Source organism: Muntiacus reevesi, chromosome 3, assembly GCF_963930625.1.
Source record: "Muntiacus reevesi chromosome 3, mMunRee1.1, whole genome shotgun sequence".
NCBI lineage: Eukaryota > Metazoa > Chordata > Mammalia > Artiodactyla > Cervidae > Muntiacus > Muntiacus reevesi.
Window position 1 is genome coordinate 23789392 of NC_089251.1, and position 25116 is coordinate 23814507.

Genomic DNA, 25116 nt, shown 5'->3' on the forward strand with positions numbered 1-25116 from the left:
TTGGATGGCTTAGGGATGTTAATAAAATATAGCTCATGACTTGAGAAAAAGCCTGTTGTGGGGCAAACAAGGATAATTTAAAATTGTAGGCAGAGAGAAAGAGGAGTCTGGAAATGTGCAATTTGATAGCAAAAACTGGAACATTTTATACAGAGAAGACTATCTTGAGTTTACAAGAACTTTCAGCCAAAAAGACACTCTCTAAAGGAAATTCTGGGACATCAGTCAAGGGACGAGCTAGAGTAAAAATACAGCCCTAGGAACTTGATGAGACCTAGGAAGAAAAATTCCCTCTTTGGAATTTGACCTTTGAGCTAGAGCAGACAGAATGGCCAAGATCTTTCTATTTACTGAGTAAGAGGTACATGTAAGTGCACTCAGTAAGGGTGGAGGTAACCAGCAGTGACCAGGATTTTGGTATTGGATATATTAATGTACTTAATATAAATAGTTTACATAAATCAATCAATATTATACAGTATTATTTAATTGGTCATTTACATTGTGACGACTAATTACCCTTCTAGATCTTTTAAATAGCAAACATCTAGAAGTTCTGTCTGCTTACTGATAATTGAGCAGTATCATCACTTTGCCAACAAAGGTCCACATAGTCAAAGCTATGGTTTTTCTAGTGGTCGTGTATGGATATGAGAGTTGGACCATAAACAAAGCTGAGCACTAAAGAATTGATGTTTTTGAAATGTGGTGCTGGAGAAGACTCTTGAAAGTCCCTTGGACTGCAAGATCAAACAAGCCAATCCTAAGGGAAATCAACCCTGAATATTCACTTGAAGGACTGATGCTGAAACTGAAACTCCAATAATTTAGCTACCTGATGTGAAGAGCCAACTCACTGAAAAAGACCCTGATGCTGGGAAAGATTGAAGGTAGGAGGAGAAGGAGATGATAGAAGATGAGATAGTTAGATGGCGTCACTGACTCAATGGGCATAAATTTGAGCAAACTCTAGGAGATGGTGAAGGACAGGGAAGCCTGGCATATTGCAGTCCATGGGGTTGCAAAGAGTTGGACACGACTCAGAGCCTGAACAACTGGTAACTGATAAAGTACAGAATCAGGTATGGACTACTGATTGCAAATATTCACTAGGTTTCAGGAATGTATCAGCTGAGCTCTCCTTTACCATCCTTCCAGGAGAACTCTGATTAACAACCAGATTTCTGGTTGGTATAAAGCATGTGCAATTCCTCACCAGTTGTGTTCCTTTTGACAATCACATATATGCTTACTCATTTTTTTTCATGTCTTTTGACTCCAGCATTTATTTAATTAGGGTTTCTCTCTCTCCTTTTCTTCACTCCCAAAGGCCCCTTTCTTTTTCCTTCTTTCCAACTTTTGTCAATTATAACTTGTCTGTGTGTCAATTTATAGAAAAATTATTCTTATTCATTTCCCTTTGTGCTTTGTATATAGACTCATGGAAAGTCTCTCTTGCGGACTTTGACCCACTGAAAACACACACAATTAGGTCTTAGGTGATCAGCTTAAGAGGTTCAGGGATTAAAAGTAGTGCTGTAGAAAAGTTTCAGTGTTTAATCATCAGGAGAGTTGCTTTAGAGTTTAAATTGCCTGAAAAATGTGCTTTTTTGGAATAGGTTATTATTAATTTTCCAAACCCAGAAAGTGCCACTACACTCAAGAGAAAAAAAAGAGCAAATAAATGCTCTTTTACTTCTTAACATCCTTGAATAAGTAGGTCTCATGCATCTCTAGATATGTCATGCATCTCTGTAGTTTATGTCTTTTTAAATAATGGGGGTCTTTGCTGAAGTGCATAAATACAGCTGGTACCAAGAGGAGTTCATTTTGAATGTTTCAGATTTTGGATATATGAAGAAATGGAGGCTTAGAGAGGTGAAGGCAATTGGTGTGATTTCCTGATCCGCAGAGCAGACATTTAGCATATATTCATGTGCAGCAAGCATCTAGAGCTTCCCTGGTGTCTCAGACGGTAAAGAATCTACTGGCAATGAGGGAGACCTGGGTTTGATCCCTGGGTTGGGAAGATCCCCTGGAGAAGGGAATGCTACCCACTCCAGTATTCTTGCCTGGAGAATTGCATGGACAGAGGAGCCTGGTGGGCTACAGTCCATGGGTTGCAAAGAGTCAGACACAACTGAGTGACTAACACTTAGCACAGCAAGTATTTATGACTGTGTGATTATTACCCACTCAACCTTGAACATCATATAAAAGAAGTATATTTTTAAATATATGTACCAAACTTTAATTTTCATTTCACACTCAAAACTTCTGTACAAAAAGAGGCAGAGCAGGCAAAAAAATTACAATGACTTCAGCAAACAACATATGACACTTTTTAAACAGCTTTGTGTATGCAACAGCCTTTATAGATGTAGTGGGAACATTGGGTTCCAAAGCTTTTGTTTCTTTAAGACAAAATTCCAATGTTTATTGTTAACATCTACAAAAATTTGTAGCTGTCTGGGATACAAGATTGAATGAGAAGTCTCTGATGTCTACTGCACAGTTAGATCCCAAGACTGAGTAAGCTTCATTTTTCTTTTGAGGAAGCATGAAATTATTGTTACTTAAATGTGATAATGTATTAAAAACCTCAGTTTACCATTAATATCTTGATACAATGGTGATGACTAGGAGCAAAGACCGATGAAGCATGATATTAACTAATAGTTAAAAGATAGTATCCAGGAGTTTCTTTCTGGTTCTTAATTAAAACTCCAGCCCCAATGGGTCACCACAATTCAAAACATTGTCACTTTCTTTTTATAACTAATGCCTAGTGGCACATATAAGGTTTCTGAGAACAAAATTATAATGCCAAAGTAGCAGTGCATCTAAGAAATGTAATTTTCACCTTGTCACTTGCCCAAAAATAAATATCTGAGTAATGGAGTACACTTTTATTTGAAAACTATGAGACTGCAAATATGAAATACAGCTAACATTGACATGGATACCGTGGCTAGCACTTTCCCCTGCCCAGCTCATGGGTCCTGGACACACGTGCATGCAGCACACAAAAATGTGATTGTTCAAGGACACCTGAAGGACAGTCTGTTAAAAGAATTTGTCTCCCACTATAGCTCTGGAGTGGACCCAAGGCCCATCACCTGTTAGTGATCACAGACATTCAGTTAACCTGTCCTGCTGCTAACCAGAAGCAATAGTTCAGGTCCTGGGCTTTTGAGAATCCATGTACTGGTGAATCTTGGCTTTGAAACAAGGTGGCCTGGCTAAATTGGGGCAGGCCAGCAGCTCTCCCCCCATATGTTTGGTCCCACTTGAGAGAAAGTCGAATTAAAAATTATAAATGTGCTCAACCATTTACTCTGCAAGTCCTTTCTCTGATATGGGAGGAAAATAGGCCCCATTACAATAAATATTGAGTACTTTTACATTTCTAGTCTTGAAAGTTGTTGCCCAAAGACAACATGTGGCTTCCAAGTAAAAGAAGCTGAGTATCTAATGAATTTGTTCACCCAGTGTTATCCCAACTTCTGGATTCCTCTAGGGTTTAAGAATCCCTAGGTTTGGAAAGGTCTTTGAAACCCATTTAGTGCGTTTCTGTTAAGATGACAGAACCCTCATCCAACCATCTGTACTTGTTCAGCTTGAAAAGCTCTAAGGAAAAGGGCTTTTCCTCTCTTTATTGACTGACTGACATTTAGATATAGACCAGGGAATCCATTCTGCCACTGAATGGATTTATTAAAAATAAACAAAACCTAAGTATGTCTCTCCTATTCTTAAGAGGACTCAAGGGACTACCACCTGGCCACCAAAATCCAGAAAGTAATGGTGTGACAGCTCATTCCTTGGGACAATGACATCAAACTCTGATATACTCAAACCCAACTTCTGGAATTATCATTCCCTGGGAAACTCTCTGCTTCCATCAGAAATAGGCAAGCAATTATACAAACCAGGTTGAAGGTTTATTTAAAGTGTCCAATATCACCCTATAGTATGTATGCATAGGCCACGTGGTGAAAAGAAAAGGACATGGAATCAGGAATGAGGCATCCTGGGTTCTAGTCCTACAGATGGGTGATGCTGTTTGACTTCATCCTCACTGGAGACCAGAATAGAAGATTTCCAAGATTCCACTCTAAACTCTGATCTGCAGACAGAATAACCCTTGTCATATCGCTAATCATCAAGGCAAGGTGGGGTGATGCTTACCGGATTCTATTTACAAACGAAGGATGTGAGAGTCAGTCTTCTTATTGGCTCATGGTCTTATAGGAGTATTTGAGGTTATCTATTTTATTTGCCCATTTTATAGATGAGGACAGTGAGACACATAGAATTTAAGTGAATTTGCCAAGTTCACTCTGAATCAACAAGTCTAGGATTTAATCTCAGTACTCAGGCCCGAGTTTATACATTGTAACAAGCTGGTAGTTAGGTCCTGGAGGAGCTGTCTTTTAAATATCAGATAACTAGAAAAAAAAAATCTCCCCTCTAAATTCCCCAAGCTTTCCGATAACTAGTTAAGGTCTAGCTAGATCTCTGCTGCCACATGAATGGTCCCCAGAGGCCATGGCTCCTATTAGGAGGAGTTGTGTGCCTAACGCTCCACAGACAACTGGAATATTAGCAACCTCACCCACAATTTTAGCCAGAGCTCCACTTCCCTGATCCTGGAGACAGAGGGTTGAAACAGAGAGATGACTGTCATTGTTGCTTGGATGCCCTTCTTCCCCACCTGTCCCCACTTCCACGAGAGTCACCAGCCCAGCCACAAGAGCACATCTCTCTATTCTCCCTTCTCCTCCACATACTGATGCAAACACGCTGATTTTTTCCTCTTGAAAAATGGAAAGGGAACGTTACAGGGTATAAATCAAAACAGGAAGAGAAAATTGCTGATAAATAAAATAGGTGCAAACAGAAAAGTTGCAAGGGTGCTGTGCCATCTGAGGAAAGAGAGGGGGTGTGCTGAATTCCAGACACTGGGGTTTCTATCTCCACGTGCCTTTTTCTTTTCTGGGATTCCCCCGCTCTCTCTGTCAGGATAACAGTTGTGTTTCTTGTAGCTGGGCTGACCCAGGAAATCAAACTCTTCATGTTTCTCTAACTATACTTCCCAGAGAGATCACACATCTAGAATTAAAACATGACCACAAGCTGTTGGGAAGTTCTGATTGTTACAGGCGTAAGGAACTCCAGTAGCAAAGATCAACGTCTCCAAATTCTGCCTTTTGGAGAAGGGGTTTTTGTTTTAGACATCGAAGGTAAGGCTCTCCAGTCAATTTATGATCTCTGGGTTGAGTCAGTCAGGATACAAATTAAGGTCCATATATTTCAGTGACAAGAAGGGAACGGTTATGTAAATACACAAGTATTAACATCAATCTGTATTAAATTATGTAAACATATACATCTTCTGAGGTCAGTTCAAAGATCCTCTTCACTGAGCAAGGCTTTACTGAAGCATCGCTCGAATCTGTTTGGAAGTCGATTCATCATTCAAGTGCTTTGTAGTGAACCTGGGTGGAGAGAAAATGACAACAGTCAGTGTGCAAACAGTGAGCTCTGAGACAGCTTCCATCAGAGTTGTCAGCTCATCTTTAGCTTGGGAGGCACAGCTGATATTTAGAAATCAAACTTGGCATCCGTTCTTTACACAAAGAGTCACACTTCAGTGCCCAGCTTACTCTCAGGTTTAATATTCAATCCTTCCTTCTAAAGAAGTTTATATTTTGGTTATTAAACAAATAGATCTTCTACCTAATCAAATAATTACATGAAAGAGATACAAGCAATCTCGTTTTCCAGGGAGACAGATTGCACGTGCTTGAGTGCAGGCTGTTGGCCATCTAGGGCACAGCTCCTGAGTCACAGATATTAAAAGGTCGGTTTGCCTATAACAACACTGTTGTTGTTGTTTAGTTGCTAAATTGTGTGTGACTCTTTTGGCACCCTATGGACTATAGTTCATAGGCTCCTCTGTCCATGGGATTCCCCAGGCAAGGATACTGGAATGGGCTGCCATTTCCTCCACCAGGGATCGAACCCACATCTCCTGCACTGGCAGAAGGATTCTTTACCACTGAGTCACCGTAACAACATTATCCAACTCTCTGGTTACTGTTTTCTCCTTTTGTGAGAGTGCTTATCCTCATTACCACCACAAGGGGGCACTAAGGCAGATCCATATAGGAAACAAAAGTGGTGTAATGTGTATCCTCACATTAACTGGTGTAGAAATAGGTCATGAAAAGGAAGGGAAGGAGAATGAATGTGTAATAAAATCTTGACCATGTTCTAGGCACTCTGTGGAAGTTTTTATTTCACTCACACTCACACTAACTCTTTGCAGGACAGGTTATTACTTCCATTTTACAGATGAGCAAACTGAGATTTAGAGAAGTTAAATGACCCATTCCAGATGACAAATATAACAATGCATGATTTATGAACAATTTGTGGCTTCTGATGTGGATCCAGGTCTGGCTGCCTCAAAAGTCTGTATCCTCTGACTTCATCACAGTGCCTAGAGGAAACACAAAATGCCAAGAACCCAATGGAACTCGCAGTCTACCACAGCGCCCTGGTCTCCAAGCCTTGCTTAACTGAATGACACTGGACTTCCCTGATGGTCCAGTGGTCAGCCTTTCAATGCAAGGGGCGTGGGTTCAATCCCTGGTCGGGTAGTCAAGATTCCCACACACCTCGTGGCCAAAAAACCAAAAACATAAAACAGAAGCAATATTGTCATGAATTTAACAAAGACTTAACATGGTCTGCATCAAAAAAAATCTTAAAAGAAAAATCAGAAGCCAAAAGGTTTCTTAGTGAGTGCGGAAAGTCTGCCTTCTATGAAATGAGCACCAACGGAGAAAAACCTTGGTTTACCCACAGGATTTGAAAGACTCTTAGGTTAATGCCACATCTGTTCCGAAGCATGGTGACTTAGCAGCTGCAGCAAAAAGGATCAGCCTCAGTGTATAATTTATTCGTGTCATGTGCATCTGAGTTTCTTCCTTTATTAGATGGGGATAATAGATCTTACCACTCTGACTTGTGATGATTAAATGAGAGCATGAAACATACATGTTGTACATCAGAGAGGCTCATTGCTCCATCCCACTTATTGAACATTCACTACATGAATGGTATTGAGAGGAACAGAGGGAAATCAACAGCGAGTAAGGCAGCAGGGACCATAAACTTTTCCAGATGGCAATCCGATTGGCATGATTCAACGAACTATATAGATGTGTCACAGCTAAACAAATAAGAGGCCTGCGCCTGCAGCGGATTCAGTGCATGTGTCCTTGGGAAGAGCATGCTTTAGCATGGCTCGGGAGCAGAGAGGAGCTGTCAGGAGCATTGGCCAGAAACAAGGGCATCTAGACAGGGGAGTAGGGTTCTCAGTATTGGCAACTGCACAGATGCTTCATGCAGGGACCTTCAGAACAAACCCACAAACCCAAAATGGATTCCTGAGCCCCTACCCCAGAGATTAAAATTCATCTGGCCTGGGTTGGACCCAAGCACCTGTGCTGGCAAAAGCTATGCACATAATTCTCATGTGCAGCCAGGTCTAGGGAGCAGGGGTGGAGGGGGAAGTGAGACCTGGGAGGTTTCTTCTCCTGACAAGTCCCCACCAACCACAAAGCAGCGTGGCCAGGATCTGGTCTTTGACCTACAGGGTCACCCAGACCTGGGTTTAATCTCGGCTCAGCCATCTGTCATGAAAACTTTCGCCAAGTGAGTTGACTTCTCTAAATTTCAGCTTCTTCCATCTGTGAAAAGGGGATGATAAAAATGGGGCTGACCTCAACATGTGTTAACAGACGTAAGAGGTTAAGCTTGCTGTTTTTATCCCTCGGACCCTGGCAGCATCTAAATCAGCAGTGGATCTGAAGAATTGCTGCGCCACAGGGCTGAGGCTCACCTGAGGGCATTCAGCAGCCCCTCCACACTGTCTGGGGCCTGTTCCTTCAAAACCTTTATGCAGCCTTTCATCTAGGAAGAGAAAGAACAAGATTTGGTCAATATCTTAGCAATTCTGCCCATCATAGTATCTGTCCATAACAACATCTACCTGTAATAATACCACATTGTTTGTGCTCATAGAAACCAAACATTGAAATGACCAACAAACCTTCCTCCTCCGTCAGGCCAGGGAGTTGCTTCTGTGGGTTTCTAGAAGTGTCTATGTCAGTTTTCATATTATACCACAATTGAATGTCTTCTGTGTCTGGCCTTTGGGGACAAAGACTTGAGACTGATTTTCTTGTCTTGGACACCAGAGCCAAGAGCAGAGCTTCTCCAATCTGTGCTCAGGGGAGGATGACCAAATGAACTGCAAATGTGATCATTTTATACCACCCTTCTGCCCAGAATGCATTTCCTCCTTTAGTTGTTTGACTGGTAATCTCTTTAAAAATTTTTTTAGGACTCAGCTAGAGCTCACCAACACCAGGAAACTTCTTCTGATCTCATTACCTTCACCAGGTAGAAGTATTTGTATCCCTGATAGTACACTGACATTTCTCAGAGAACCTTAGAGATTTTAGTGCTCAGATTAATTTGTCTCCCTCCCTAGGCCAAGAGAGGGCCAATAAAGGACAATAGTTAGGAATATGAAGCACATGGAGGCAGAATGCCTGGGTTTCATCCATCCTTCTTTGTTTAGCATCTTCATAAACTTGGGCAAGTTTCTTAGCTTTTTGTGTACTTGCAATATAATTTATTCATCATTTGGGAAATACATGAAAGCTAAATCTGCATCTTAATAGATCACATTATGTTATTCATATATGGGAATTTTTTTCGCAAAGGAAGAATCCTCTGGAAAGAATATAGTCAGTCATTTTAAACTCACAGATATTCATGCACTGAGAGTATACAGTACTAAGGACCTCTCTTACAATGGTAACTTAGAAAATGTTCTTGTAGGCTGAAAGTTTTTTCCTAAAAACCTGATAAAGCTTGTTGGATTGATGGGGGCAGCCAGAAGCACAGGGCTGAGAATCATTTGGGGATATGTTTAGACTCAACAAAAAGAATGTTGTGGTAAATCAGAGACGCCTGTCACAGGTGCAGGACGAGGACAAGCACAGGATGAAGAGATTCAGTCCCTCTCCCAAGAGCTCAGAGTCCAGTGGGAGAAGAGAGACAAACAGCTCCTTATCATCCTCTGATATGTGTTCTTGTAAAAAGTGCCCGGGGAGAAATGGGGACGCAGATTAGAAAAGAGGCAGGAGTGTGGTGGACACTCTATGGGAATTTCTAGTTCGATCTCAGGCTGATGAAAGCCTGGGGCGTGAATTACAAGACACAGTCAGAGATGCAGTCGGGACCAGATTCAATGTGCGTTTAACAACATATTCAGGACTCGAGGCCTTGACCTGTGGAAAATATTCTTGATAGGTCTTCAACAATCTAATAATGTGATTAAAACTGAAAGGGATCTGAGGAGGCAGAGCTGGAGATGGGAGGGCCAGTGGGAGCCCCTGAGAGGGAGGGTGTGAGTGAGCATGTGAGTGAGTGTGTGAGGGAGGGTGAGAGGGAGCGTGTGAGTGACGGTGTGAGGGAGGGTGTGAGTGAGCATGTGAGGGAGGGTGTGAGGGAGCGTGTGAGTGACGGTGTGAGGGAGGGTGTGAGGGAGGGTGTGAGTGAGCGTGTGAGTGAGCGTGTGAGGGAAGGTGTGAGTGAGCATGTGAGTGACAGTGTGAGTGAGCGTGTGAGTTAGCATGTGAGTGACGGTGTGAGGGAGGGTGTGAAGGAGGGTGTGAGGGAGGGTGTGAGTGAGCGTGTGAGTGAGCGTGTGAGGGAGGGTGTGAGTGAGCATGTGAGTGACGGTGTGAGTTAGCATGCGAGTGACAGTGTGAGTTAGCGTGCGACTGACGGTGTGAAGGAGGGTGTGAGTGACAGTGTGAGTGAGCGTGTGAGGGAAGGTGTGAGTGACAGTGTGAGTGAGCGTGTGAGTGAGCGTGTGAGAGCAGCAGTAGACACAGAGGGTCAGGGCGAGATGAGAGGACGCGCTGAGGTCCAGGCCACAGGACTCGGTGTCTGAGGAGGTGTGACGGTGAAGCGCGAACAAGATTGTTCCTAGGTTCTGTGGAAAAACCCCAGGTTTGGCTTTGACCCCAAGTTGAAAGGAGGTGAAATACCTGAGACAGGAGCCCAAGAGGAGGAGCAGGTCTGTGTGAAAGTGAGAACCTTTGATTTGAGGCCGGCCCTACCTCAGATGTCCAGAGGAGGTGGGGGTCTGGGATTCTGGGTGAGGTGTGGGCTCGGGACTGGGCTCAAAGAGTGACTGTATTGGATCGCTCCATGTAGTTATAAGGAAATCAGTCGAAAACGCCACCTCACTCCAGCCTGCATCCCTGACACCCATTTATAGCATCTGTTCTCTAAACGACGAACATCCCTCTGGGCCGCGAAGACTCTGCTGGGATGAATCCTCTGCCTGGAGTGCTCTTCCTTCCCTCCATCCACTTGGTAAAATTCCCCAGATCCACCTGAAACATCGCCCTCTTTCTCTGCCTCTCTACAGAAGGAATTTCTCCCTCATCTGGGTGTCTAGAGCTCAACACTTCCATTTTGGGCTCCAGAACACGTTCTCTGTAAGGGCAAGGGGCAGGATCTAGTTCATTATCTGCTTCTTCATGGTTGATGCTGATACCCTGAGGGTTTATAAACCCCGTGCCTGTAAATGCTGACTTCGAAGCAGACTGATATCTGGAAGGAGAGCCTTTACGTCATCAGAGAAAAACGGCCCCTTATATAGTATACATACTGTGCTCTGTAAATCTGAAACTTTCTTAGAGACATGGGTGAGCTTCAATACAAGCAAGCCATTCTCAGTGAGACCGACATGAGCAAACAGACTTCATCAGGCCTGGGGAGGGTTAGAACGAACATCGTATAATGTTTACAGCCTCCGCAGAAAGAGTCAGTGGGTGACAAGCAAGAACGAGCTTTTTTTAAAGGTTAAGGCTACAAGACATAATGGTACTCAGTGTATTTTTAATTATTGACTCTCTGACAAGTTAACAAATGGCTGTGGTAAATGAGAATGTCCTATGAGTACTGGGTAATAAATTCAATCCATATTCAAATGATATTCATGGGTTATTAATAGAGCTATTTATGCTCAATCTATAGCATGAAAATGTTAAAGCCTCACGAAGAATACAATAAAATATTTATTGGTATGGAAAAAACTCAGTAATATACTGTTATGCAAATTAAAAACGTTTTTAAATAGCAATTATAGCAGGGTGCTAATCTGTTAAGTATTACTACATACACACAGACACCCAAACATCTATATAAAATGAAGGGACAAACACATGTGACTTATTGATGGTGGTCACCTGTCCATGGCGAGGTTACTCAGATATGTTTAATTTTCTGTATATTGATTTCCTTTATTTTCCCCAAATTTTTATATAAATATTTATTTTCTTGAGAAATAAAAACAATTATTTTAAAAATAAGAAAGACTCTATGGAGAACCATGGCTAGCTATGCTAGGAACCTCAAAATGAGTAAACCGAGTTGCATTATGAATTGATATATTTTCTTATACTCTTCAGACTCACAGCCCCTCTGGGCGTCTGGACCTTCTGTCTGCACAGAACTAAAGCATCAGAGATGCTCTTGTGTATGCATGAATGAGTCTAGAGTGTGCATGCCCCTACTTAGCCGTGTCAGAATAAGTTAGTACCAAAGGTCCTATTGTGTGCTTAGAAGGCTTTAAATTAATACAGGGATACACTACTGGTTCTGCTCCAGGCAAACACAGGGCTGAGAGGAGTGTCTTTATCCCACAATCAACAGGAAATCACTTGCACACCACTATCATTTGTTTTCCAATACTATTCATTCACTCAGCAAAAATTTTATGGAGCGTCTACTGAGCACCATGCTCTATGGACCAAGGACACTGTCAGGCAATGGAGTGGGCATCAGGTGTATAGATCCTGGTCCCTGCTCTTGCCAATAAACTCAGAATCTGTGTTTGTTGTTTAGTCGCCAAGTCGTGTCCAACTGTTTGTGACCCTCTGGACTACAGCCCACCAGGCTCCCTGTCCATGGGATTTCCCAGGCAAGAATACTGGAGTGGGTTGCCATTTCCTTCTCCAGGGGACCTTCCCTACCCAGGGACTGAACCTGTGTCTCCTGCACTGCAGGCAGATGCTTTATTGCTGAGCCACCAGGGAAGCCCCAGAGTCTGTCAGAAAATCCAAAATGGTGGGAACTTTGGGGCCAGAAGAGAAGCAAGGCTCTGCTCCACGCAGGGAGCGGGAGACATGCTCCACATGAGGGGACATGTGAGGAGTGTCTTAAAGGAACCCTCCCCCAGTGGAGAAGAGGGCGGGCACTCTGGGTAGGGCTCAGGCGTAGTCCAAGGACAAGAAAAAGCATGAGAATCAGGTAGTACCATCTGCCGGGCTATGGGACAGGAAGTCGGAATGTTGTTTGGGATTTGACCATGGTGTTTTGTAATCCAGTTATCTCCTGATGCTTTTGACATTGAGACACATATATACAAATAAACATGTACATGGCACATGGGTAAGCTGAAGGGGCAGCTAGCAGCTAAGTGACTGTTCACCCCTCAGCCCCTCTACAGGCTGAGGGAATCAGCATCTCCACTCTTCTTCTGTGCCTTTGAGGTTGGATGCATTTGCTAAGCCCGTGAACAGGACTGGACTTCTTGCTAAAAGGAGAGCTGCCTTGATGGATTTGCAACCGGGAGAACTCACTCCTGGGCAGTTGGTGGGGGGTGGATGGAAGGGAGGGAGAGAGAGAAGCAAGGTCTGTTTGGTGACATTCACGAGACCCTATTGGGAAGTCACCTATCATAACTGTTCTTACATCGATCTTGGATGTCTTGCAGAAAGCTCCCACGGGGTGCACGTGGTCGTAGAGGATGATGACCCCCACCATGACCCTCATGCAGAACATCAGCGTTTCTTCACTGGTAAACCTACTCCTATATTCCCTGGAAGAGATGAGAAATGGCAGAGGTGTTACTTCCATGACGAGTGTGTTTGTTTTTGGCCCCACAACTGGCTAGTTTAGCCTCCTGCAATCCTCTCTTGAGAACAATCCTAGACCTGCAAGAACCAGGTTAATAAGCTCTTAAAGAAACTGGCGATGATAATTCTCCTTGAATCTACCCAACCAGTGTGAAAACAAGGTAAATTGGAGGGCAGTAAATTCTTTTCTCTTCTGCCCTCAGCAAGCCAGCTCATCACGTACATAACTCCCCCGCCCATCAATCATGAATATTTTATAGCAGGTCTCTCTGGCTGTCCTAGATTATAGAGAATAATGGCTTTATTATGGAGAAAACGAATCAAGCTCATTTCTATAGAGCAGCTACTGCGTCGCCGGTCAGGGTAACTTCCTTTGTTAAGATACAGGCTGCAGATTGAATTAGATTGGCAAAGATACCTAAAAGAGATTGCACACCACTGATTGGGTTGAGAGTATTTGTGGAGCTTGAATTCTGCTCACTTACCTTGACAGGGTCATTGATGATTCAGATAATTCAGGCCAATTCTAGAGGCTTTCTTAACATCAACTTCATTCTGACTTGGCCCCACAATGATGATGATTACTATTTCCATCTTGGAATAAATATTAACTTAAATATAAATGAAATATCTGAAAGGAATGCCATCTTACATTTGAACAGAACAGCAAATTTTAGAAGGCATTCTTGATGCCTTTGGCACTCCCAAACTTTCTGCCTTGTAGATGGCATTATGATGATCTCATCAGGTAAGGAAACCAAGGTCCAGACAGGTCAGACCACTTGTCAATGGGCACAGAAGGGGCTACAAAATAAATAGAATATGGGGAATCCTGACACTGGAGTAAAGATTTCCTCATTACCATACTGCCTCACCTCAACAACTCAACCATTTTTTAAATCTAGCAACTAACTTAAGTACAAAGAAATTGCCACATGCATGAAAGAGAGATTTTCATTATCATTTTTACAATAGTCTTACCTCTTCTACTCTTGGTTTTAAATATTCTCTCAAATCTTTTCTCCAACATACTTATAACAATACCCAGTCATTTAACTTAATCCACCATTTTATCTGCATACAACTTCTCCTGCATCTTTGATTCGAGTTTTGATTCTGCCATCTAACAAGCCATGTGATCTTTGGGAAGAGGTCAGTTAACCAATTTCTGCCTCGTCTTCTTCAGCTTTAAGATGGGGATAACTACACCTAGAGCCAGAGTTCTTTATGAAATTAATTCAATCAATATATAAGGAAATGTTGACGTGCTGACCCACACGTTAGAAGTTGTCATCACCACCATCATCATTGTTACAGAGATACGTGAATTTTTGACATGGCTACACCTCTGATTTAACTTACGGAGTTTCCAGCATGACTTTACAAACACTTGTCATCGTACTGAGGCAGTCTGTGGTGTTCTCTATTGGCAGGGTTTTGTTCTAAACGGGAGACACAAAGGGTGTTAGCCTATTAGCAGCTTTTATGCACAACCAGGCAGAAGGCACTCTGTTGGTCAACATCACTTACTTCGGAGACAAAGTGCATGGTGGCGTTGCTGAGGGTTTTCAGCATCGGTGTGGCTTCTGCATAGAACAGGGACATTCGATTTGCCATCTCATTGTTGACTTCGTTCTCAATGTCTAGCTGATGAAAAGAAGATGAGAAGATGCAAGTGATAAAGAGATGGTCAACATCTCAAATGGTGTCCTCCGGAAAACGAATCACAAAGGCTCTGTCTTCTCCCTGTGCCCTTCCTGATGCAGAAATTAAAAGAGATTTGGAACCTGGGGCTGTCGACCCAGGAGGTCCAGGGACTCACATGCATGTTGTTGATGCGATTTCGACTGATGGTCCTTCTGTAGTAGCTGAAGTCATTCTGAATAGCTGGGTTCCTCATCTGAAGTTCAGAAAAGAGGAAAGAAGGTCATTTCTCAGCATCAGAGGAGGGTTATGCACCTGAAGTCCAGGTCCTATATTTTGCACAGATACCAGGACTTCTCTTTGTTACCCAAGAGTCAAAATAACTTTGGGTTAAAAATAGACTCAGAGCTTCATTATTTAAGAATACGTCCTATTTTTACCCTAGGCTAGATTTTAGGGAAGCACCCTTGCTTCCAAAGAGGAATAGACACTTGAGATGTTTTCTCTGGTTGCATTTGGCAGATTTTGAATTTCCACGTACAAACCACCATTGTAAATCACTTTGACCACAAAGAGTGTGAATTCTCACCACATCACAGGTCTCTCGAGGAAAGGAGCTACTTCCCTAGTCTTTTTCCCCCACCCCACAGCCCTGCAAAGCACCTGGACATGCAGGTGCTCAGTACGAATCTGTTAAATTGTCCAAGCACACTTGGCCTAACCTTCAGCTCATCGAATCGAAGGGTGAAATGCAGAATTTCCGCAAATTCCTTGGCCAGGGCCTGCTCCCGCTCCAGGTGCTGGGTTGGTGTGTAGGGTGGACAGGTCAGAGATTCCAATAAACTCTGCAGAGCTTTTTCTAAAAGTCAAAGGGATACATACATATCTGAGGTGGACCACAGAGATTTTTCAAAAAACCCAATTTGCAGCCCTAGTTGACATTCTGAGATAACCTGTGTGAGTCTTTCCTCTCCACCTTTCCCCCCACCAGAACAGTGTGAAATGTGATGTGTGTGGATAAGGAGGAAAAGGAACCCCCTGGCCCTCCATGCCTGAGAAGGCTGCCTCCACTGCAGAACTGACCCGTCGCCCCAAAGCTCAGCTGGACCCTCCCATGTTCTGTTGTCCCAAATCCTAACACTGTAGAAAACCACAAATAGGATCATGTGCATGAGACAACGATCTATGACCTAGGATGAGATGAGGTGGCCCTGAATGCATGGGTTAAATTGCTTGCTTTGCAGGGAGAGACTTGCAGTCCACACCAGCCCTTCTCTGCAATGACACTCTTAGCAAATCCCAGGAATATTTTTCTACAAACCTGCTGCCATATCTACCTCCATTACTATCCTGAAAACAGTCTCATTACTCTCACCTGTCTGTTTCTAAACCTTCCTTCCTGCTTTTTCTTCAATATATTTTTCTTGACATCAAGTCATTTTATCAATCCTCTAGAGAAGAGGTAGGCAAACTATGGCTCATAGGCTAAATCTGGTCCACAGTCGCTTTTTTTGCAAATAAAGTTTTATTAAACACAGCCATGCTTCATTAATATTTTCATTGTGTGCCACAGAGGCAGGGTTGAGTGGCTGTAACAACGATAGGATAGCCCACAAGCCTAAAATATTTATTATCTGGCTCTTTATAGAAGGGTTCGCTAGTGCTGACTTTATCATCCCTAGAGGCCTTTTACAGCTTCTTTCTGAGGACATCACTAGCATTTTCTATCTACAGAAACACACTGTCTTCTGAGGAAGCCCGCTTGACCTTGGTGGATCTTTTTCCGTCTGCTGAGCTGACACTTGACTCCTTATGATTTCAGTTCAAGAGGTCTAGACACACACTTTGAGGAAACTAAGAAGTCGATCCCTCTTCAACCTGAGAGTCTTCAGGAGCTCTTCTTGAAAAACTGGTTCAGTTCATTGAACTATTCCCTTGGAGTCTCAGTTTCAAGTTCTCTCAACATCATGGCTATTATTCCCCCAGGGTACTTCAATTTCTCTGTTTAATTCTTAAAATGTGGTACTCACTTATGGGCAGAAGTAGAATAAAACATGACCACACACTTCCTAAAGGAAATCAACCCTGAATACTCATTGGAAGGACTGATGCTGAAGCTGAAGCTCCAATACTTTGGTCATCTGATGCAAAGAGCCGACTCCTTGGAAAAGACCCTGATGCTGGGAAAGGTTGAAGGCAGGAGAAGGGGATGACAGAGGATGAAATAGGTGAGTGGCATCACCAACTCAATGGACATGAGTCTGAGCAAACTGCAGGAGACAGCGAAGGACAGGGAAGCCTGGTATGCTGCAGTCCATGGGGTGGCAGAGACTCGGACATGACTACCGACAGAACAACAATGAGACCCCCTTCCTCATTCTAGACATATCATACGTTTTAACCAGTGAAAGCTCAGATAACTTTACTGTTGGGGGAGGGTTATATCATATCGGTGGCCACATGGAGCCTACTGTCAACCAGACTTGATTTTACTCTGACCTCTGCAAAGCCATCCTGTACCTGCACAGAGTTGCTTTTTTTTTTTTTAAGCTTAAGAACAGAACATTATATTTGTCTTTCTTGTATTTTGCTATATTATTGGGTTGGCCAAAAAGTTTGTTTGGGTTTTTCTCTGCTGTCATCTGGAAAATCCAAATTAACTTTTTTTGGCCAACCAAATAAATTTAACACGTGATTTCAGCCAACCAACTTCTTTTTGGGTTAGCAGGTAACATGGGTTTTCCAACTTCTCCGTCCTTTGGAAATGTGATCAGACAGGGTAATACTGTTAAGAGTAGGACTTAGCTGAGAACAAAACCAAAGGGAGACCCACTAGTAAAGACACTCGAAACATGCCAATAAATGCAGGGGAAGAAACTCTGAAGCATGCTGTCAGAAATTGACATGACCACTGTTTTTGTATCTGAGTGGCCTCTGATGATGCACAACAGTAGATGTGGGGCAGTTTCCAATCCCCCAAGCTTTTCCTATTACTTTCTCAAACACCATCACAGAACTTTACAAGAGGGACATGAAAAGCACAAATACATACTCACCTAGCCTGATGGAAAACTCATAAAATCTCTTCAGTCTCACAACCAAAGGACACACTGCATTCCAAGCTTTTTCCTGAAGCTGAATGTCATTGGGATTTTGGATGGCCTGCCAAAACATGATGGAATCATCTGCTTAAAAGGAAGCGGTAGGCTCCACGTCAAAATGACTTAAGACTGAGAAAGAATTTGAGTTAAAAAAAAAAAAAAATTCCTGCTGTCCTTTGCTAATGTGTACTGCCTCAATCAGTTCATTATGGAAGTGTTGTCCAAGATGCTCAATTAGGATGGTGATTTTAGCACTTGAATATAATGCAAATGGCTCAACAATTAGACACCATGTCATTTGACTTGCTTCTCATATTGTCAATGCAAAAAAAAAAAAAAATGCATGTCTAATTGGAAGCAATTCAGATCTCCTCCATGACCATTTGATTCTTCTAAAGTAGAGCTAGTGCTCATTATGAAGTACAGATTCTGTAGATGTTTTCCTTTCTCTATAGTATGTATTACATTCCTGACAGCCTGAGATAGTACTTAAATTAGCTAAATTAAATGGTGACCCTTAAGTAGAAAAATAACCTCTTAATAGGATGCTACTTTCTGTGAAAGGCTGTTTTGCCTGGGTTTCAGCAGTTTGGGGATTATGATGCTAGCGGCATTTTATTGTTGTTGCTATGTCTTGTGTGTGTGTGTGTGTTTTTTTTCCAGAAAATGGTGATGGCAATGTGTGTGAGTGCTGATACTTCCGCAAAACTAATTATTTCAAACAAAAGGAGTGTGAGGTTTCTTGCCTTGAAGGCATGACAAACTCTCAAAAGTCACACTGCCAATTTTTTTCTGTTTTGGTCACTGTTTTCTTTTTCCCACACTTATTATTTTGATCTTACATGTCATTTCAGGATGACAGACAAGCAGGCTCCTTAAGGGAGGTTGTTTATGTCTCTTGTTTGTGATAGTCATGAAACCTGCCAAAAATCATTACAAAATGTTGGAAAGTTCACATATACCCAGACCTCATGACTTATATTTCAACTACTCCTCACAGATTTCATATGTATGTTTCTCTTATACGAAGCAACATATTGACAAATTATTGTTTAAATGTGAGTCCTGCAATTTCAAACATACGTCAGAGGAGAGAATGGCTTGCCCTTTACATGGTCCACAGCACTATGTGCTCAGATCAGTGGATTCGAATAAAAGGGGCCATTCATACATTTTTGAAGGACACATTACCCTCCTTGTTTCCTGGTACGCCAGGAAAAACTAGGGCTAGTACTTAATCTTGCTGTGTGTGTGTGCATGTGTGGGTTTCCCTTCTCCACCAAGGGCGTTGTCAGCTTAGTGTTATTGTTGGCATACATCTCGGATCTCTGGCCCCGCGCCCTTGTACGCCTGCAGGTCTGCAAGGATGCTCTCGGAATCCTGGAGCACAGCGCTGATCTGGTTCCATATTTCCCTCTCTCCTTCTGTGGGCTGGGCATCTAGGCAGACAGGAAACCAAGAGACACAGAGCTTGTGTTTATAAACAGCCTGGGAAGAGGCTCGGCATTCAATTTTACCCGCTAGACAATCCTATGTGACTCTGGCAGGCATGGTATTTCCTCTTTAACATAATAAGGTGCTAAGAAATGAAAACTAACAGAATTTCTGGCCATTACTCAGTTCAAAATAGTTACAAATATTTCACTCACATTTAACAAAGCATGTTGGAATCATTGTGCGTGCCCAGTCACTCGGTTGTATCTGATTCTTTGAGACCTCATGGACTGTAACCCACTAGGCTCCTCTGTCCATGTGATTTCCCAGGCAAGCATACTAGAATGGCTTGCCATTTCCTTCTCCAGGGGATCTTCCTGACCCAGAGATCAAGCCCATGTCTCCTGCAGTGCAGGCGGATTCTTTACCACTGAGCCATCTAAGAAGCCCATGGAATCATTGTAGGTACCCCTTTATTTGTATAGATCACTTTTTTTTTTTTTTGCACATATACTATATGCCAAGTGGTACACTGGGTGATAGGAAGAATAAACATTACCTTTTGGGATCCAATTCTAATATTTAATAGAAGCTATTGTGACTGAAAATCTATGAATCTGAGTCTAGATGGGAAAGTAGTCCCCCTTATATTTCCATACTAAAAAAAACTTAACATTTTCCATAATTAATCCTTCAGAGCTATGGCATAATCTTTGCAGAACACAATGATCTGTAGAAAGCAATGGAGTTCCTTTTTGAACATGAGCTCAAGAAGTGCAGAGAGTTCATTTTAAAGACTCCTGTACTGTTCATCTTTGGTCTTAACCAAGAAACTTATCCACAAAAATAAGTAATGCATTTAAACTTAAATACTGAAGAACAAATTCTAACAGTCACAGAGACATCCACTTAGTTCCTCAATTAATTCTGACTTGTTTACATTCCAGGAGCCGATGAATGTTCTTGCCTGCAGGAGTATTTTGTGAGGGCTGGTGGGTGGAAGTTGAATAGTGCTAAAGATAGGGTTTTATTTATTTCACAATGCCTATAAAATAGGTTTTTTGCCTGGGCTAGTTAGGAAATTAATCTCCATCTAAAACAAGGGCATTGCTAATACAGAAAGAGGACAGATGTCATCTCCTAAAATCTGTTTTCAAAAATCCAAGTCCTAAGGGACTGAGTTCTCCCAGCTGACTTCACTAATGAAAGGGTACCTGCATGCATCGTCAGTCACTTCAGTCGTGTCCCACTCTTTGCAACCCTATGGACTGTAGCCTGCCAGGCTCCTCTGTCTATGGTACTCTCCAGCCTAATCCTGGAGTGGGCTGCCATGCCCTCCTCCAGGGGCTCTTCTGAAGCAAGATTCAAACTCGCATCTCCTGCATTACAGGCTCATTTTCTTCCATAATTGGTTAGGTTTATTGCAAGTCCTAGGCTTTTCCGCTTTTCTCTATCAGGGAACTGAATCACCTTTTCTTCCAGCTATTAATTAAGCCCTTGGTGTTGGCTGCACAGTCCCTGGCTTCTGGGCCAGGTTGCTTCAAGAGTCTAGAGGACTCAAATCACAAATGGCATAAACTTCTGAGACAGAAAGTACCAGCTGGAGAAGCCCTAATCTGTCTGTCTCAGTTTTCAAATGAGAGAAAGACCATGTAACCCTAAGTGACATGTGGTCTTGGCCCGTATCCCTAAGTTCATAATTCACCCCACTTTGATCCCCCAGCTAAAAGAAGAGACAGGACTAACAAGTGAGAATCTGATCCACAAGACTGTAAGACTCAGACCTTATTTGTCTCATTTGACACTGTATCTCCAGGATCTAACACAGTGCCTGGCACCCAGTAAAGGCAGTAGAAAAATGGGCTGAATGATTGAAACAGAGTCAGAGCTATGGCTTTTCCAGTAGTCATGTACGGATGTGAGAGTTGGGCCATAAAGCAGGTTGAGTGTCAAAGAACTGAGACTTTCAAACTGTGGTGTGCCCCTTGGACTGCAAGAAGATCAAACCAGTTAATCCTAAAGAAAAATCAAGCCTAAATATTCATTGGAAGGACTGACACTAAAGCTGAAGCACCAATACTTCAGCTATCTGATGCAAAGATCCTGATGATGGGAAAGACTGAAGGCAAAAGGAGAGGGGGCCGGTAGAGGATGAGATGGTGAGATAGCATCACTGACTCAGTGGACATGACTTTGAGCAAACTCTGGAAGATAGGGAAGGACAGGGAAGCCTGGCTTGCTGCAGTCCATGGGGTTGCAAAAACTCAGATACAACTTAGCAACTGAACAGCAATTCATATTGTTTTGTGATGGTTTTCCTGCTTGTCTTTGAATACCAAGCTACCTGAAGACAGGGCCTGTATTCTTGTCCTCAGTGCTCCCACATGCCCTACCCATTGGAGAAACTTACTAAATGTGTCATGTCTCAATGGATAAATGATGAAACTGACCATATGATGGAGAACATGGGTGTTGAGAAGCCGTGAAAAAATAAAGATCTTACTACTTCCAGATCCTCTCTGTCTTGTCTCCTGAAATGGCTTTACCACTGTTGCATGTCTCACTATCATCATGAAGATAATACGCATTTACCTACAATCAGACTGGCTATTCACACTTTAGTTAACGTGTTTTTAAATCCTCCATCATTTATCTATGGCCTCAATGCTTCTTCAGTGTGGTTAACATCCTAATAGAATATTTGATTAGTGCAAAGCTGCATTAATGTTACTCTCCTAATTCTAAAGCTGTTATTATACTTTCTGCAATAGTCCTTTGAGAGACTTTGGGGTCTGCACTTTTGGCATTCTCCAAATTGAGATTCAGTTGGTCACCATGCTTTTAAAATGCATTGTGTCTTCAGATGTCAAGGAGAGACATCTTGAAAAAGACCCAGAAGAATTAGTGATTGGAAAGGTTACTATTTAACCTATCAGCAACCTCCTAGAGCCTTTGCTGAGTGAACAGGAACTCTGAATGAAAGCTTCTGTTTTTCTATTTTTAACACAAAGATTGATCTTAAGTCAAAGGTACATACACACACTAAAAATAATGATGATGATGGAAATGGGTCTCTGTTTCCAGTTGTGGCCAGTGAATTGCTTAGTGACGTTTCTTCTAAGAATCACATTCTAAATTCCTAATCATCACCAGTTATTTCATCAAAATTGAGGAGAATGGTTACAGAAAGCTGGACTGTTCCTGTCTAACAATGAAGCTGTTAAAAGTGCCTGTGATTTACACAGGCAATTTCAGAAACCAACACTTCTAGGAGCCCTGGAACAAGTCTCTCCAGGCCTTTCTCCAGGCGATGATTTAAACCCCTATTCTAGACTTGCTGTTGTGGAAAGAATGAAAATGTATCATGTGCCCTGTGACCTTGAATACATACATTTATTGTCAAGAATTTGCTGAATTCCAAGTGCCTAGAATTTTTAATGGAAAAAGCACCATCTTATCAATTAAGAAAGTTCAACAGTATTCATTTTGTTTATAGGGGACCTATTTATCCTCCTTTGACTCAATTTCCCTGTGACAGTGGATATTAACTGTCAGTATTTTAGAGTCACCGGGGTCAGGGGGCGGTTTCGTGCTGAAGGACTGTGATATTTACTGAGAGCAGAATTCTTGGCATTCCACTGTGCCGATGCAAAGCAAGGTGGCCACCAGCTTTGTCAGAAACAAACATCTTCGGTGAGCATACCCCAGGGCACAGGCGGCAGGGCTCAACCCTGAGCAAGGCTGTCAAATCAAAGAGTTCTTATCTCTGTAAATCAGCCAAGGATGCACTCTGTCTCCACAAGCCCCGGGAACACACACACACCTACCCCTAAAGACCTATCCAAGACTGTGTGGAAAAGCTGACAGAGAATCAAACAAATTAACTGAAGAAAAATGTGAATGGGGGACGATTTATTTGGAGATGTCTTTGGCTTTGAAGGAAGCCCTGGCGTTTCATCAGTAGGATACATCCCTATCTCTGCACCCACCAGCTGTTGTATAAACACCAAAGAAAGGCAGAGCAGGAAGGGTTCGCCAAACCATAAATTAAATCTCTAGCTCTTCTTCTCCACCCACTTACTCATTTCACCCTTCACCCCTTCAGGATAAACTGAGAAGCGTAATAACTATCTAATATTAACAATATACGTGTGTGTGTGTTAGTCTTTCTGTCAAGTCAACGCTTTAAAACCCCGTGGACTGTAACCCACCAGGTTCCTCTGTGCACGGGATTCTCCAGGCAAGAATACTGATGTGGGTTGCCATTCCCTTCTCCAGGGGATTTTTCTGACCCAGGGGTCGAACCTGGGTCTCCTGCATTGCAGGCAGATTATTTACCATCTGAGCCACCAGGGAAGCCCTGATATGAACACTGGGGGATGTAAAAATGGAAACGATTTATAGCACGATACTAACCGCTTACAAAAAAACAATGTACAATTGCAAAGGTCTGTCAGAAGATGTAAGTGTGATGGAACTGACATATTTATTTGTACAGGAACATCAGTCTTCCTATGCCAGAGCCCTTTCCCAAGGGACAGTCAGATGAGGGACTGCAAAAAGCAGGGAGGTTTAAGACACTTGAAGGCTGTTTATTTCACATGCTGAGGCATCCCTGTGAAGTCATGAGGGGAAGAGAGAGCTCCAGGATGTAATTTTTGAAGAACCATATCCTATCATAAGTTTTCACTCACTAAATATGAGACCTCAGGGCAAGCCAATTAATCTCTCCTGGTCTCAGATGAATTCTTGGTAGAGGGAGGGGAGCTAGCAAGAGCCGCGTCTCTTCCCTATATGGTCCTGTGGGGGTCTGTGACGTGTAGGATCATAAAGAGGATGGTGACAGCTGAAAAGCACTTAAAAAGCGAAAGTGCTAGAAACTGAAAGAATCTTTCTGAATGAATCCCTGCCTTGACATAAACAAATTGCTTCCCAGGTCTGTTCTGTTCCTTGGCTTTTTGTTTGTTTTAGTTTCATTTGTAAAGTAACCAAAACATCCTTTATTTTCCTCCTTTCCCTTTCCAAGATTACCTAGCCCCCTAGGCACAACTGCAGCAGATGTGAGAGGACCAGAGAGGGGGAGATGAAAGACGAGATCAGTAGCAGTAAGAAGTATTCTGCATCCCCCAAAGAAATTCCAGCTGATTGTCTAATCTGACATGCACCCACACCCTTGCTTTAAAGAGTAGGAGACTGTAGTTGTAACAAGTCAAAATACGAAGAGCCTTTCTGGAAGTACCATGACTTGGGAGCTTTAGAATTTCCCTCTTAACTAACCCCATCAACCACTTTTATGGTTTTTGGCATTCCTATTACGCTCATAAGGGTGGACTTTTCTTATAAGAAAATCACTTTTCTGTTACTATAGCCAAAGAAATGTATCTTCATCCCAGCCTAGAACCTGTACTTCTTTAGGCTAGTCCATCACTTTCTCTTTGTTCTAGCTATTAGATTTCTTCTCTGCTACCTGTACTATTGTCTCTTCATTGTGTTTGCATCTGATCTCCCCAACAGTTACATACTCCTTGAAAAAGAGTTTGTGCTCCTGTATTTATGTACCTTATGTGATTCCCCCTCATGCCCCTCTGCTCCACTAAGATCCCACCCCCACTTCTGCTGGTCCTGCCCAAAGCTAGGATAAAGAAGATGCTCTGCAGATAGTTACTGAATTAGCATCAGTGAAGAAGCCAAGGTTCCTAAGCTTATGCTTCATGCCCAGGTCTATGTCAGATACTGAATAGGTCACACATGACATAAGCATAAGGTGCCATCTAAATCTTTTCCACAGAGAAGTTCTTAGGCTAAAGTGAAATAATACCAAAGAGACCTAGCTATGTCAGAAGGAATGGAGAACACTGAAAAATATGTCAGTAAGATTACAAATATAAACACACAGAGACTATTTGAGAGTTTAAAGT

General features: G+C 42.5%; 1 protein-coding gene across 1 annotated transcript in view; it reads right to left on the reverse strand.

Moving 5' to 3' along the window:
- Nucleotides 1-2246: 2246 nt before the first annotated feature.
- Nucleotides 2247-25116, reverse strand: part of CYRIA (CYFIP related Rac1 interactor A) — a 101292-nt gene continuing 78422 nt past the window's right edge. Inside the window, exons 4-12 of the mRNA XM_065928605.1 lie at nt 19082-19203; nt 17720-17825; nt 15386-15522; nt 14842-14919; nt 14550-14666; nt 14382-14461; nt 12856-12982; nt 7916-7986; nt 2247-5501 (exon numbers count right to left, since the gene is read on the reverse strand). Coding sequence (XP_065784677.1) covers nt 5438-5501; nt 7916-7986; nt 12856-12982; nt 14382-14461; nt 14550-14666; nt 14842-14919; nt 15386-15522; nt 17720-17825; nt 19082-19203 — 902 coding nt within the window. The 3' untranslated portion in view covers nt 2247-5437. The remainder of the gene's footprint in view (nt 5502-7915; nt 7987-12855; nt 12983-14381; nt 14462-14549; nt 14667-14841; nt 14920-15385; nt 15523-17719; nt 17826-19081; nt 19204-25116) is intronic.